The 14,722-nt window shown below is 38.4% G+C and overlaps 1 protein-coding gene across 17 annotated transcripts in view; it reads left to right on the top strand.

Moving 5' to 3' along the window:
- Positions 1 to 8,217, top strand: part of MSANTD1 (Myb/SANT DNA binding domain containing 1) — a 44,935-nt gene extending 36,718 nt beyond the window's left edge. For all 17 annotated transcript variants that reach the window (XM_069012230.1, XM_069012237.1, XM_069012241.1 and 14 more), the window contains one exon: positions 7,231 to 8,217. In XM_069012230.1, coding sequence (XP_068868331.1) covers positions 7,231 to 7,471 — 241 coding nt within the window. In that variant the 3' untranslated portion in view covers positions 7,472 to 8,217. The remainder of the gene's footprint in view (positions 1 to 7,230) is intronic.
- The last annotated feature ends 6,505 nt before the right edge of the window (positions 8,218 to 14,722 follow it).

Raw genomic sequence — 14,722 nt, 5'->3', positions numbered from 1 at the left:
ACAGGCTGGCTTTCAGCTGGCTGCAAGTCTGGGGCAGGTAATGGCACTCAGTCCTTGCAATGCTGCTGTTGCCTGCTAGGAGTGGCTGCACTGGCTGGCTCAGGATGGTCTGGGAGCTGGAGGGAAGGGCAGGGCAGCTCTCAGGGTGGTGGGACCTCCATAATTTAGGAATGCAGCCATGCTCTCGCAGTCTCCACTATGAAAGAATTTTGTGCAATAGAATATTGTGCATATCATTTAACAGCAAGGTAGGTACACATTTGCAAGTTAAAATAGTCCCGTTTTTAAAAAATGGAGAAGTTGAGCAGTAGATACCACATGAGAGATCAGTGTAATATTACAGGTGAGCATCGTGATTGGATTAAAAATTAGAAGGCACTTGTGATAATGGGGCATGTGTCTGGAAGGAGAAAAAGTGTTATTCCAATATCATAGGGGGTTTCAAAAGCTTGTCCAGCTTTCATCTGTTTAATTTAGCTTGATGAATGAGAGCAGAGTAGGGAACCCTTTCTTAGCCAGAAGAAAATACAGTGCTTGCTAATGATACCAGATGGGTTAAAATCACTTAGAGCTGCCATGGTTAGACAAGGAAGTTAATTCTTTTAGAGTTACTAGTGGAAAATTATGAACTGAGGAAGCAGTTTTCAGCTTAAGCAATTAGTGTGTCATCCTGTATTTGAAAAACACTTTGAAATAGCCAACAAGAGAGAAAAGAATTAGCATGAAAAGTTTGGGACCACCTTGGCTTTTTTATCAATGCCCTTGCCTCTAAACAGTAGACAGTTGATCCAACAGGTACAAAAAAGGAACTAAAGACAATTCTGGGAATTGAAATCAAAAGAACATTTAAGGTCCTCAATTTCCCTATTTTTGTACTTTACTGTTACACAAAACAATTACTTTGAAACCTATTTTGAAAAATACACGCACATCTATGTGTAAAATACAGATGTGTTTTGCAGCTGTACATTTTACAACTTACACAACGGGACTTTTTTCTTCAGTAATAAAAATCCTAATGTTATGGCAACAATGGATAGTGAACAAAACTTTCAAAAAGTAGTTCTTTCTAAGTAACTTATAAACCTGAAAACTTTCCTGTTATTCCTTTAAACTCTCCAACACAGCTTTAGAGTGTCAGCTTTATGTTTTCCACAGTATCTTTGAACATAGCAGGAGGCTACTTGGCTATATAAATTGTAACTTAAAAAAAATTTCAATTGAATGTTTAGCTTTCATGATAGCAAAAAATGTCAAGTTTTCTACTTCAATCAGTACATACATATTGTTGAGCTAAAAATAGTTGAAACTGGTTTTCTTTGCATTTCTTTGAGTTTGGGACATTCTTACAAAACCCAAATTTTGCTAGTTAGTGATAATAAAATCATTGTGCGATAAAATTAATTTTAATTTTTGTTTCAAATGTGTAGATGAGAAAAACATTTGGAATCCCTTTAAAGGGGCACCTGCTATTTGTTTAGTATTGTTCTAACACTACTCTAACACTATGGTACTGTACAAAACATCTGACAATAATAGAATTTTTCTATTATGGTGACAAAATACAATGCAATATGGTGGAGTCTTGTACTGCAGCTTAAACTTTTAAAATCCAAATTCCTGACACCACTATAAGGGACTTTTTATGTAATTAAAATCGGTGTTTTTTCACCCTGTGGATTAATTTATGGTCGTTGTTTTCATTGTAAAGTAACGACAGAACATAATTATACAGACTGTGAAAATGGTTCAGAGATTATGTGTTCTGCCATTTCTATTGTACTGAAAATGGGGCTGAAAGAGTTACTGTCATAGATTAAAATTTAGACTGTAATAAAACCACTATGTCATCTAGTCTGACTTCCTGTTAGATACCATTTGAATTTGGTTATTCTGATGTGGAGCCCAGAAATGTTATGGAGAGGGTTCTGTGACATCCTTCCCTCAGCAGGGCACTGCTGCACTTAGAAGCCCCCTGTCTCTGCTGTCCTCCACTTCTTTGTTTCTATGATTTGTTTGACTCTGGGAAATGTTTCACTAAATGTCTGGTCTAGATCTGATAAATTCAGAAGATGGAGAATTCACTCTTCCCTTCTTTCTCATGATAAGCAAGCCCTTGTCTAAAACAGTCTCTTTTTTCTAATCTGAATTTAGTGAATGAAACTTCAGATGTTACTTCTGCTTACCTTTCTTTTCAGTATATTGGAGAACCTTTCGGTATTTTTTGCTTTCTGGCAAGGTGGTTGTGTGCCATGATTGCACTATCTTTGGTATTTTTTAATTTTTAAATGTAGATTAATTAATTTGGTCCAGAAGGTTTACACAGGGAGAAAGAGTGAGAATTGGTAACATGAATTAGCCAAGATATGAATTAAAAGAAGTGCATTAAAACTCGGTGATGATGCTAATTTGGGAAACAACAGCTTTGGCAAAGCCTTTACTATTTCTAAAATTATGCCACGGCTATTTAAATCTGAATGGGCATCATCTACAAAGAAGTTTGAGCTTTAGGCTATGTGCATTATGTAGTGCATCTTAGCTCATTATGCAGACTTGTTATCCTAGCAAGGTGCTTTGCCCAGGCTCCAAGCCATTTTTGTGATTCTTTTCTGTGCTTTACTTCAAGGATGAGCCTTGTTAATTCCTGAATGCATCTGAATGATTGAATGAGCCTAGTTTACCAGAAGATCCAAGTTGCCCCATCCTCAGTCCTTATGCTCTTTGCATCATCTTTGTATCATCTCTAATATTAATATTGTTTATTTCCAGATCATTGTTAATTTATTTTTCCGAAAGACATGGGTTATGGAGGTCTGCTTGGATTTGTAAGTAGCTAAAAATGCTAAAAAGCAAAACAGCAAGAAACAGCTGTTTGGTGTTGAAAGCCATAAATTCCAGGAACTGATGGTTCTGGAGACCTGTTTGCCTTGAAGTAGTCAGAAATTAGGAATTGTTGTTAGGGTTTTGTGGAGATAATAGATTTTGATAAACAGAGAACTCTTTGTATTCAACTCCTGCTTCATTAAATATTCACACAGGTCCCTGAAACAAGCTGTATTGGATAAGTGTAAGCAATCAATCAAGGAACTTTTAATTGAACAGTGAATTAAATTGATATTAGGTAGGCAGACAGCAAGTGCAGTTGAGACTTGCCTGGTATGTTGCCTGATTCTATCTGGAGGTTTTGCTTTGTTCCCCCCTCATGTCCATTACACACTGTCCTTTCTGCTTAGTCTCTTAGATGAGATGGAGCAATTCCTTTCCCTTGGTTTGCTTCCTTGGAACTCTGAGTGTCTGTTTTAGAGCATAGCATGGAATTATCTTTGTGAGGTTCTGCTTGAAACATGGTTCCAATGCCAGAGGTCTTCCACACTTTGTTGGTGTGGTCAGGGGAATACCAATGCCAGTCTCTTGTAGGTTCCCTGCCACAGACACTGGAAGCCCTGCAGAAAATTGTATTTACCTCAAAATCTACCTTCAGAGACTAGGCTTGGCAAAGAGGGAGGTGCTTCTTGGGCAGGTTGTGGATGCTGTCAGGATCTGTTGCACCCCTGTTGTCACAGAGGTGTTGGCTGCACAGGAATGCAACATGGAGAACGGGCAACAGGAGCTGATTGATGCTACAGCAATTGTCAGTCGTTTCTTACACTTGTGCCTATACATTGGCAAACTAGACATGCTCCTAGCTGAAACTGTTTGAGAATAGTGATGCTGGTCAGGTTACTTGGTGCTGAACCCATTTTCCTATCCCTGCTTCCCTCTTTTGTGAATATATGACGTTGTTATAAAAGTTATTTACAGAGAGGGGTCTCTCTGACATGCTGCCCAAGACACCTAGAACTTCTCAAGAAAGATGTCTCAGTATCTGAGGAAACACTTCAGTATTCAAATAACTCCTTCAGGCATCACTGGGCATTTTACATTATTTCATGTTGCGAGTGTTCTTTGCTCGTAAATTAGATTCTTTAGAGCCTTCTTTTGTAGACCCATTCTCAAGAGCTCCCTTTCAGGACCTATTCTGCAAGAGGAGAGGATTGTAAGTGCCAGGTCCTTACTGTGAACTTGTGGGTGACCACAGAACCCTTTCACTGTCAGTCAGTGGAGACAAAAGGAGATTGGGACCATCACCAAAGCTAGGGGTTTCTGAAAATTTCTGAAATAAATCTTTCTTTTCAATGAAGGCTAATTACCAAGTTGTGTTTGTTACTGTGAACAAATGTAGAGAGTACTTGGGAGACCTTGAAGAATCCTTGTGTCGTTGCTTTGGGGGCACTTCTCTGTGCTGAAACACAATTCTAAGCTAGCACTCTTCAGTGAATACTTTTTTAGTTATTAGCAGACTGCAAATAGTGCTGACAGTAAAAATTTGCTGCTTTTTTCTCTCTGGAGCTGTGCAAGGCAGTTACTGTCTTGGAGATATGGTTCCATGTCTTACAGTCTTTTGATGGATTTAACTGAAAAACAGGTAAAATCCTTTACATACTCTAGGAAAACACTTCAAAGATTCTTTTCTCCTAAAAATGAGGCTTATTTTAGATCTTTCAATCTAAATCACTCCATCTCAGTTTTTTATGGGTTTTTTTTGTTGTTGTTGTTGTCTCAGTTGAAATTAAAACCCAAATGGTGGCTACTGTTACCAAGAAAGACACACAATACTCAGTGTATCTCAGCACCATTGACAAGCCTCAGATTTTCTCTCTCATTCCTTACTAAGGACCATTCTCACCAGTGCTTACTTTGACAACACGCAAGCCCTCTTGTGGAGTGAGTTCTTACTGGTTTCAGGCAAGAGATCTTACCACAGCTGCTTTCTAACACTGTATGGGAAAGAGAATAGAGAATCAACAAGTTTTCAACATTTAAATCCTCTGTGAAGACAAGTTTAAATTCAAAATGTGACTTTGGCGAAAATAATACCACAATTTCAGGAAGTTTCTTGCTCTGCCTACCAGAAAGCATGCATTCTTTGTGAATGTGAGTGCAGTGATGGGAACCTTGGAATAACCGATTCAGTGTTGTCCTTACACTGCTGTAGATCTTTTCCACTGGCTTGACCTCTTTGAGGACCACATTTGAAGTAATTCTGGCCCTTAGAGTTAATGGGAACAAACAGAATTTAGCATCAGCCAAGACCCATTCTCACAAGATTGTGAGACTGTGATAATTTTGGTGATTAGCAGCAAGCTTGACCCACAGTTTGAGCAGAGCCACACTTATTTATTTTATTCACATTTATTTGATGCTCTAAATAAAATATGCTATATAGAACCTGCAAAGCTGAGTTTATTGTATACCTTCCAAAGTTTTATTTAGCATAAAGTTGATGACTTCTCATTTGCCATAGCACCATTGTGCCAGTATAATGTTGATGAAGTTCTTTGAGTTGTACAGGTAACTTTAAAGTCTTGGGCATTCTGAAAATCAGTGGTCTTTGTTCACCCTGTTAGTGCACATGAAGGAAGATTTTTTTTTTTCTTTATGAATTCAATAGCATTTAATTTAATCTACTTGTTTATTTCCATAGATCTCACCCTTTTTGGGTCACTGCACTCTTAAATGTCAAGGGGCTTGTGTCTTTTTCTTATATTTGCATTAAGCCTTTCAGATGCTAAGGATTGTTTCTCCTGCTGAAAGACCTGAATGTCACAGTTGCTGCTGCACAAAGCCTGTCAAGTAGGATAAGAACATGAATCAAATTATGATACAAATCTGCCACAGCTGAGTGACCTCACCCCCACTATCCTTCCTCACATTAATAAAAACCCATTCTGCAAGAGTTCAAGTTATCCTTATTCAAGGATGTCTTAAAATCTGCAGCATGTTGACATGGCATACTAGTCACAACTGTACTATCTCATTATTGCATTTCACCTAGAAAGGATACTGCATTTGGCAGAACACGACTGAGATTGCTGTTTGTGTCAAGGGACTTTGAGATACATCATCAGGTAACTTTGATGTTGGGGACACCAGTCTGGAGTAACAAAAAGTGTAAATGGAGACATGGTCTCTCACTTGAAGTTAGGAAAGGAGTTATCCAGCTCTAACTGGAGGTTTCTCAGATGTGCAGTACACTTACACATATGCCTTCTACTTGCCTTTCTTCCTCTTTCATATTTTATCATGATTCCTTCTTAGGTTGCAGGTTAAGAGGCACAGATCTCTGTGTGTGTGTGTGTGTTCTCACTTGTATGCCATGTGGGGTTACTTTGACTGTGTTGCACTGTCACCCCAAGTTAGAACAGCCATGTGAACTTTACACCTTGAGAGCACTGTCTCTGTTGCCATGTTTATCTCTCTTCAAAAACAGAAACCCAGCATGATAAAGCATACAGGAAATTCTTAAAATATCCCCCAAATTCCACATGGCAGTTCTCATATTTCAGATGAGGATGTCCATTGCCTTTCTCTGGACATGCTCCAGCCCTTCAATGTTTTTCTTGTAGTGAGTGGCCTAAAAATTGACAGAGTATTCGAGGTGTGGCCTCACCAGAGCTGAGTATGGGCGACAGTCACTGCCCTGGTCCTGCTGGTCGCACTATTGCTGATCCAGCCAGGTGCCCTTGGCCTTCTTGGCCACCTGGGCACACCTGGCTCATGTTCAGCCACTCTCAACCAGCACCCCCAGGTATTTTTCTGTCCTTTCCAGCTTTTATGTTGTTTATAATGTTTTGAGATGGAATATTAAAAAAAGAGTGATCAGTGCAACTGCTGTGTCTTGGTGCAAGGACAACAGACCCTGAGACTCGTATCTGGAGTGGGACCAGCCTTACTGATGCACAGCTTTATAAAACAAGCTGTAAGATACCACTGCATGTAACCAGCACTTTCTCTGGATTGGGATGGTTACTGCAACTTTAAAATTGGAGTTTCAATGGCCAGATAAGCCAAAATGTCTCTCCCAATACAGTGTGTAAATTCAATGTGTAAGACATGTCAAGATTAAAAAAAACAAAAGCCTGGTATTCTGCAGGGAAAATTCTTATTAAAAACAATGAGATGTAAAATCTCTTTCTCTTCTTCTTTTTTTAATTATTTACAGTCTGTAACACTGTGCAATAATACATTAAATACTTATGTTTTGGCACAAACTTGAGAGGGAATTTATTGGAGAACACAGGGCTTTAAAAATATGACTAGGTTGTAGCTTGCCCAAGAATATGCTATAGAATTTTGGGTCCTTTTTTTTATAAATATGAGTTTAATTTTTAACAAATATTCACATTTCAGAGCTGAAGAAAGACCAGTTAAGAAAAGAAAAATGCAAAACTGCAGTTTCCAAAAGAAGAAGCTAAAATTAATGGAAGCCATGTTGGAAGAACAAAAGAAGTTGAGTAGAGCTATGGAAGAAACCTGTAGAGAAGTGCGCAGGATTCTGGATCAGCAGAACATCATTCAAGTTCAAAGCTTACAATTACAGGAGAGAATGATGAATCTACTGGAGAAAATGATCTCCAAGTCTAATGTGTAGGTTCCTTTGTGAATGCCTCTGAGATTACTCTTGCTATTATAGATAACCATTTATTGCACACCATATGTGTGTCTGTTGCCATATTCCCAGGTTTTCCATGGAAATCAAAACCCTAGTGTAATCCTAGTTCAGCAAAGAAAACAGATAATGCAGGGCGAGAGCTATCCAGTATGATAAAATTAGTGCAATATATGCCTAAGTTGAATTATTTTTATACAGAAAGGTTAAGGGATAAATAGCTCGGGGAACTGAAGTACTATTTATGCCTAAGTCAGGTATTGTTTTGCAAACAGTGGTCCTGTATATTGCTTCACATCAAGGACTGCAGCTTAATCTGTTTTAGGAGAATGAAATAGTGCATTTCTAAACATGGTTATTGCACCTTGACTTTGCTGATGATTAAACCCTGTTTTGAAACATATGCCTGATTGTATAAGTGACCTATGGTTCTTGTGAAGAGCTAGTTGGGACCATGAGATACATAATTTTAAACTCCATGCCTGATATGAATAGTACTCTAAATTATAACGGTAAAACTAGTCTATTCAAATACATTTTTTGATATAAAAAGAACCCCCCCCAACCACCTTACTATATACTGAATACTAAAATGTATAGAAGATACTTGAAGTTGCTTTTGATATTAAACGTCTAATTTTTTTTCTTTATTAACTGGAATCTGTTGACTTAACAAACAACCAGCAATGAAAACTTTCATTTATTCTCTATCACAAAAGAAAAGTATTGTACTGTGTGTATATACATATATATAATGTCTATCAAATGAAATAAAGAAAAAGAAGAAACTTACTGCTTATTGCTGAGCAGATAGTATGCTTTGGGGCAGCAGAGGATATGGGAATGCTAACCGCAGTGAGAAGTTCACAGTTACTAATTGCAGTGTAAAGATCCGCTGTGCTGATGCCCAGAATGTAGAACTGGAAGTCACGGCGAACACTGAGCAGCTCCCCAGCAGTATTTGCTGGGGGCACGGCTCTGGGGAGCAGTTGATGTTTGATGGGGCTCTGTCAGGCAGATGGACAGGGATGCACCACACGAGGGAGCCGCAGGCACGGAGGATTTTACCCAGGGAGCTGAGATGAAGCACCAGCACGCGTTTGGCTCCTCCATGAAACATGCCATTGAAATAATCTTTCACTTAATTCGAAAATTGGCCGGCAGAATTTCCTATATGCCGTTTCCTTTTGTGTTCTCCTTAAAAAAACGTATTTCTGCCGGCTTTCCTGTATAGGCAAGAGCAAAGGTTGAATTCCAGTATAGAAACTATAGAATTAGTACAAGAAACTCAGGCCATTTTCCATTCTCGCTATTGAACAATGTCCTCTCTTGAAACTTTGTCTTTGAAGGTGTTTGCATTCTCCTATATTATTTAATGTGTTGTTGCCTATGCAAAGGTGAGCTAATATATTTTAAAACCCAGACATAAATCAATCTCTAATTATGCTTGCTGAACAGGATAAAGGTTATACTCACCACGCAAATTAATAATATGTGGAAATATTTCTTAGAAGATCCTGCAGGTATGAAGATTAATAATTATTAAATATATAAATGTGGCCCGTTCCTACAGAGTTTAATAAATGGAAACAGGGTAAGGCAAATGTAGTAGGAGACTGAACTTGGAGAAAATGGTGGCTGCTTAAATAGAAGTGAAGTAACTTTTCTTCACCCCTCCTTTACTACAGTGATTGCATGATTGGAAAAATGCAAAGTGTCTGATTCTGCAAAGATAGTTTTATACATTTCAAATGTAGGTCTGTCACAGATTCAGGTAAGCTGCATGTTCCATGCTTCCTGACACTTTAACTTGCTTACAGCAAGATATGAAGAAACTTTCCCCTGACTCCACAGGAATTAATAGTATTTACTATCTACTTAAATCATAGAGCAATTAAATCCAATTAATGAGCAATAACAATGGCAGCACAGCTGAACTTTGTACTGTTGAGTAGGTAGCCCCTCTCCTTTCATGTTATTACAGCTCCAAATCTGTAGGAACACAAGAATGGAGAAAATGTTCTTATTCCTTGTCTGCTACCACAAGGAACCATGTCATACATTCCCTTTTGTAAATGTGTGGACCTGTATCTTAAAATCAGTTAGGTGTTTTGTCCTCAGAATTATATGAAGATCTGCATTACAGACAGTAATATAAGATTTATATTACAGTTTATAAGATTGCCTCTAGGATTATTCCTGATTAATTTATACCAACTTCTGCTTGTATCAACATTGATTTTGCTGCTTTATGTAGCATTTACTCTTGAGAGCCAGAGGTTATGTTCCATACAACTCTTCTTCTGATGGATAATACTCTTTTATAAGGTAGGATTTTGATGACTGTTCTGCTAATTTTGCTCTTTTGAGTTCATCTATTTTAAAGGAGTGACCAGAATGATACAAGCATTTGAGATGAGACTGAATGTTGTCTTACATAACTGCATTAAAAGAAATGGTGTTTTCTGGTAGTTGTAAGATTTTTTTTTTTTTCTGTATAAAATGTCACTATTAGTAGTTACATTTAGAAGTTCAATTTTACATCATCATCTCTTTAACAAAAGGCTTTATTCCCATCCTTGAAGATTACCTGTGTTCTAGCCCTGTTTTTGCCTAGAGAGTGAACACAGCAAAACTGTACACAAATATTACTAGTTTCACGTATGACAGAATTTTTCTAATGCTTTTTGACAACAGGTTGAAAATTCCCTACCTACCCATAGTTTCTTTTTGCTCTTGTTTCTTTTGTTCCTGTAAAGACCGAACATTAACTTAAAAAAACAGGTTGAGTGTTTTTTGTGGGGATTTCTTTTGGTTAAGGTACTCACAGCTTTTTCATCTGTATGGGACAGTTAGCTGCAGGTACAGATATTTGAATGTTTGTGATATTTAGACAAATTATAACTTGAAAGACCTGCCTGGAATTAAAATTCTTGGTAGGATTCCTGGCTTTGCAAAACACAGACACTGCTTCTGTGTCTGTATGAGTACGGAGTTGAGTATAATAAGTATTCAAGGGGAGCACATGAGGGGTTACCCAAGTTTATAATTTTAACTAGGACATTAAAGGCACTCCCTCATGGCTTCTAGAAGTGTGATCAACAAAGAAACTGTAGCATAGGAAAATAAATTTCTTATTTTCCAGGCAGTAATGGGGTCAACTCAGTTTGATATCACTTTCACCAAATGAAGTGGTTGTACTACATATACACACACAGATGGTGCAAATGGAAAAATTAAATAGGGGAGGAAATACACTGCCTGAAGGCAGGTGACTTTGTAAGTGATGGAAAAATAAAGGAAAAGTAACCTGAAGAGGCAGATGAGAAAAGGAGATATTGAGAAACATGCAAGTAACTGAGAAGCAGATTTTGATGGAAGATGGGGAAAAATATGTTGGGCAAAGGGGCAATGTAAATGCCTCCAAAAAAAACCCAGTAATGACAGGGATGAGAGAACACAACACTTTAGAAAGTGAAAATGAAAGAAAAATCATAAAGCTGAAGGAGAAAGAATATGAAAAGCTAACACTAGTGAAATTTTGTGTATTTTCAATAGACAGATAACTTAAACAAGTTACAGTGTAGAGCAAGGGGTGACATTTTTTTTCTCACCAGAGGAAAATACGTCTCTGAACAAATATTTAGAAGCAAGGACATTTTTCACAAAGGAGAGAAGTTAAGTAATTTGTAGGGGTATCCTGCTGTAATTAAACATTTCCTTACGCTGGTATTAACAATTTGCTGGGTAAAAATGTTTGTAAATTTTTTTTTTTACTCCTTGACTTCAAATTGGAGAAGCGTTTTACGACTTCAGTTTATTTCAGGCCCTGCCAAGTTTAACAGTTATCCACCAAACCAGGAGATATTTATGGATGGGGAATGTCTTTTATCATATTCTCCATAAACTGCTCTCTCTTGCGAAGAACAAAACCAGAACAAAAACATGTATACAGAATTTTAATATTTTTTCCAGACTTAGCCTGCCCAATTTGGTGTAGGCAAATGGTTTACAACTCTGTAGACTCACCCTAAGTTGACAGCCTGGTTCTGTGAATAGTCTCTTGTTCTAAAGTCAATGGGACTACTCAAATGAATAAATATATTGAAATCTTTATGTGTATGTTTGCAAGATCAGTTCCTATGCTGATAATGTAATGTGAAAGACAAATTTAAAAAAGAAATTTAGGAGCATTTGGTGGTGTTATGTCAGCAAGTAAATACTAACCATCTGGTCTCTAGATTGCTAATCTATTTCCCCTGATTTTATGGTAGCATGCTTCCTGTGTCTGCAAGCTTGAGACTACATCATTAAACTTTTGTGTTGATCTTTTTTAGTGTTTAACAGAAACATTTGAAATACTTTGCCATTTTGGATGTGAAATTTTCTTCCTATGCATAATTTTTCTGGCTGGAAATTTTTCATTCTGCTACAGCTTATTTTAAGGTGTCTCTTGAACCACATTTGTAATAAGGATGAATGATTTCAGGTATGTTCTTTAAAAAACAGACCAGTCATCCACAGTGAGTGACATCCAGTTATCTAGGGCTGACTAATTACTACCTGTAATTAGGCTGTAAGATCTCAGTCTGATCCTAGTATCACATAGTATGAGGTTGGAAGGGACCCTGGTCCAGCCTTTCTTGGCTTTCTTTGCTGCAGCAGCAGCACCCTGGTCACTCATACTGAGCTTGTTGTCTACCAGCTCCCTTGCCACAGAGCTGCTCCCCAGCCAGATAGATCCCAACTGTGCTGCACTCCTGGACTGTATTTTCCCCAGGTGCAAATTCTTGTCCTTGTGGAACTTCACAAAGTCCTTGTCAGCCTACTCTTCCAGCCTATCCAGGTCTTCCTGCAGGGTGGTTCTCCCTTCCAAAGGGTCCACTTTCCCCCTCAGCTTGGTACTATCAACAAACTTCATCAGGATACACTTGATCCCATCCTCCAGATCACTTATGAAGAAAATAAACAGACATGGGCCCAATATCAATCCCTGGGGGACCCCACTTGTCACAGGCTGCCAGTTTGAAAAGGAGCTATTTACCACCATCCTCCGGCTGTGTCTGGGCAGCCAGTTCCCCATCCACTGCATGGACCACTTGTCTAGATCCTAATGCATTCCTAGTGCATCCATTTCTTTAGGAGGAGTCTCTGGGAAAACATATCATAAGCCTTGAGTCAACATCCATTGCTAACCCTACATCAACTGAGCAGGTCATTGTGTTGTCAGAAGGTGATCACGTTTCTCAAGCACGACTTGCCTTTGGTGAATCTCTGCTGGCTTTTCCCAATCACGTGCTTCATTTGACTGGTGATAGCCCCCAGGAGAATTTGTTCCCCAACTTTCCCAGGGAGTGGAGTAAAACTGACAGGCCTGTAATTTCCTGGATCATCCTTTAAGCCCTCTTGTAGATGGGGTGACATTAGCCTTCTTCCAGTCTTCTGGGATGTCCTCTGATCTCCACAACTTCTTCAGGATTATGGAGAGCATCCTTGGAATGACATTAGCCAGCTCTCTTAAAACCCTGGGCATGTAACATCAGGACCCATCAATTCGTAGGGGTCAGGCTCCTGTAACAGTTCACAGATCAGATCTTTTTTCACTGACAATGTTTGTCTGTGTTTTTATAAACCTGGGTTTTTGATCCCAGGACCTGCAGCCCAACAGTACTGGTAAAGACAGAGGTGAAGAGTGTGGTGAGAATCTCTACCTTTACAGCATTGTGGGTGATTAATTCACCTCTGCTGCTTAATGGTGGGCCAGTATTTCCTTCTGCTTGTTTATGTACCCAAACAACCCTTTCTTGTCTGTTTTGACCTTTCTGGCCAATTTCAATTTGAGCTGAGCTTTCGCTTTTCTAACTGCATCTGCACACCCTGGCAATGCCCTTGTAGTTCTCAACAGGTTTTCCATCTCTGATATGCTTCTCTTTTGGTTTTGAGCAGACTCAGAAGCTCACATTTAAGCCCAGAGAGTTTCTTATTCCACCTACTTTCCTTACCTTTAAAGGGCATGAACTGGTTCTGTGCTTTCAGGAGAGTGTCCTTAAAAAACTGGCAGCACTCACAAGTTCCTTCATCTTCCATGGAAGCTTCCCAGGGAATCTATCCCAACTGAATTTGGAGCGAGCTAACATTCTTGACTGTATGTTGTTACCTTAGGGGTAAGTTCTGGATTGCTATGCATCACAAGAAAAAAAATGAATTGGTGCATACCATTAAAGGTATAAAATTTCCAACAGACTTAAATGTTGAGAAGCACTTATCACAGCTTGAGGAAGGCTTGTTTCACTAAAGGAAGCTAGAGAATATCAATTTTCTATGAACTGCAAAGTAAACATATTTAGAAAATTAATTAAAACTACTTTAAAAACTCTCCATGATCCTCATTCTTCTCCCTAGAGGTTTAACTATAATTTATCTTTAATTCGATATAATCAGATCAAATGCAATCTCTTTCATGAATGCCTAAAACCTTGCCCGCATGAACTTGTGTTAACTATAATGCCTATGCTTTCCTTAAACTTACATGAATAAGGTTTTATGTCTTTCCTTTTCATTTAACTTAGAACTTCACTAAATGAAGATTAAATCCCCCAGTGATAAATCTTTAACAAAACTAACTGTCCACATAGGGTTTACATCTACAGATCATCTATTCAAGGACTTAAGCATATTTTAGATCTAGTTCACATTGGTTAACATAAACTAAAAAATGAGACTGAATTTCACCACAGTTAAAATGGCATACTACAGATTATACCAGAAATTATGCACTTGGTTTGTGTCTCCTTGCTGCCAAGAAGTTCTTGTGATTTGATTTGTGCATTCTCATGAGAATAATCCGTGGCCTTATTTTAAAAAGCTGGTTAAAAATGGTATACTGTACATTGAAGAACTTTACTCTTAAGCAGACTTTGCTTCTGTAAGATTATCTGTATGTGTTCATTCATGCAATGGACTCCATGCAACATCCCACACACATCATGGTTTGCTTGCAGAAGGGTACCAGCATCTTCAGCTGACAGCCCTGTGCTGAAACACCAGGAACGGCAGGGTGCCTGGTGAAAGTTTAAACTGCCTCAACCCTGCTGCAGGGTTCATCAGCACTAGAAGAAAATTACTCTCTGATAATTCTTATAGGCAGCCATCAGTCTCCAGGTACAACTGTGCCTCTGAGTCTCTTAGCTGGAGACACAGAAAAATCTTGTGATTTTGTCTTGCCCACTCCAA

Source organism: Aphelocoma coerulescens, chromosome 4 (genome assembly GCF_041296385.1).
Source record: "Aphelocoma coerulescens isolate FSJ_1873_10779 chromosome 4, UR_Acoe_1.0, whole genome shotgun sequence".
NCBI classification, from domain to species: domain Eukaryota; kingdom Metazoa; phylum Chordata; class Aves; order Passeriformes; family Corvidae; genus Aphelocoma; species Aphelocoma coerulescens.
This window is presented reverse-complemented; position numbering and strand designations above follow the sequence as displayed.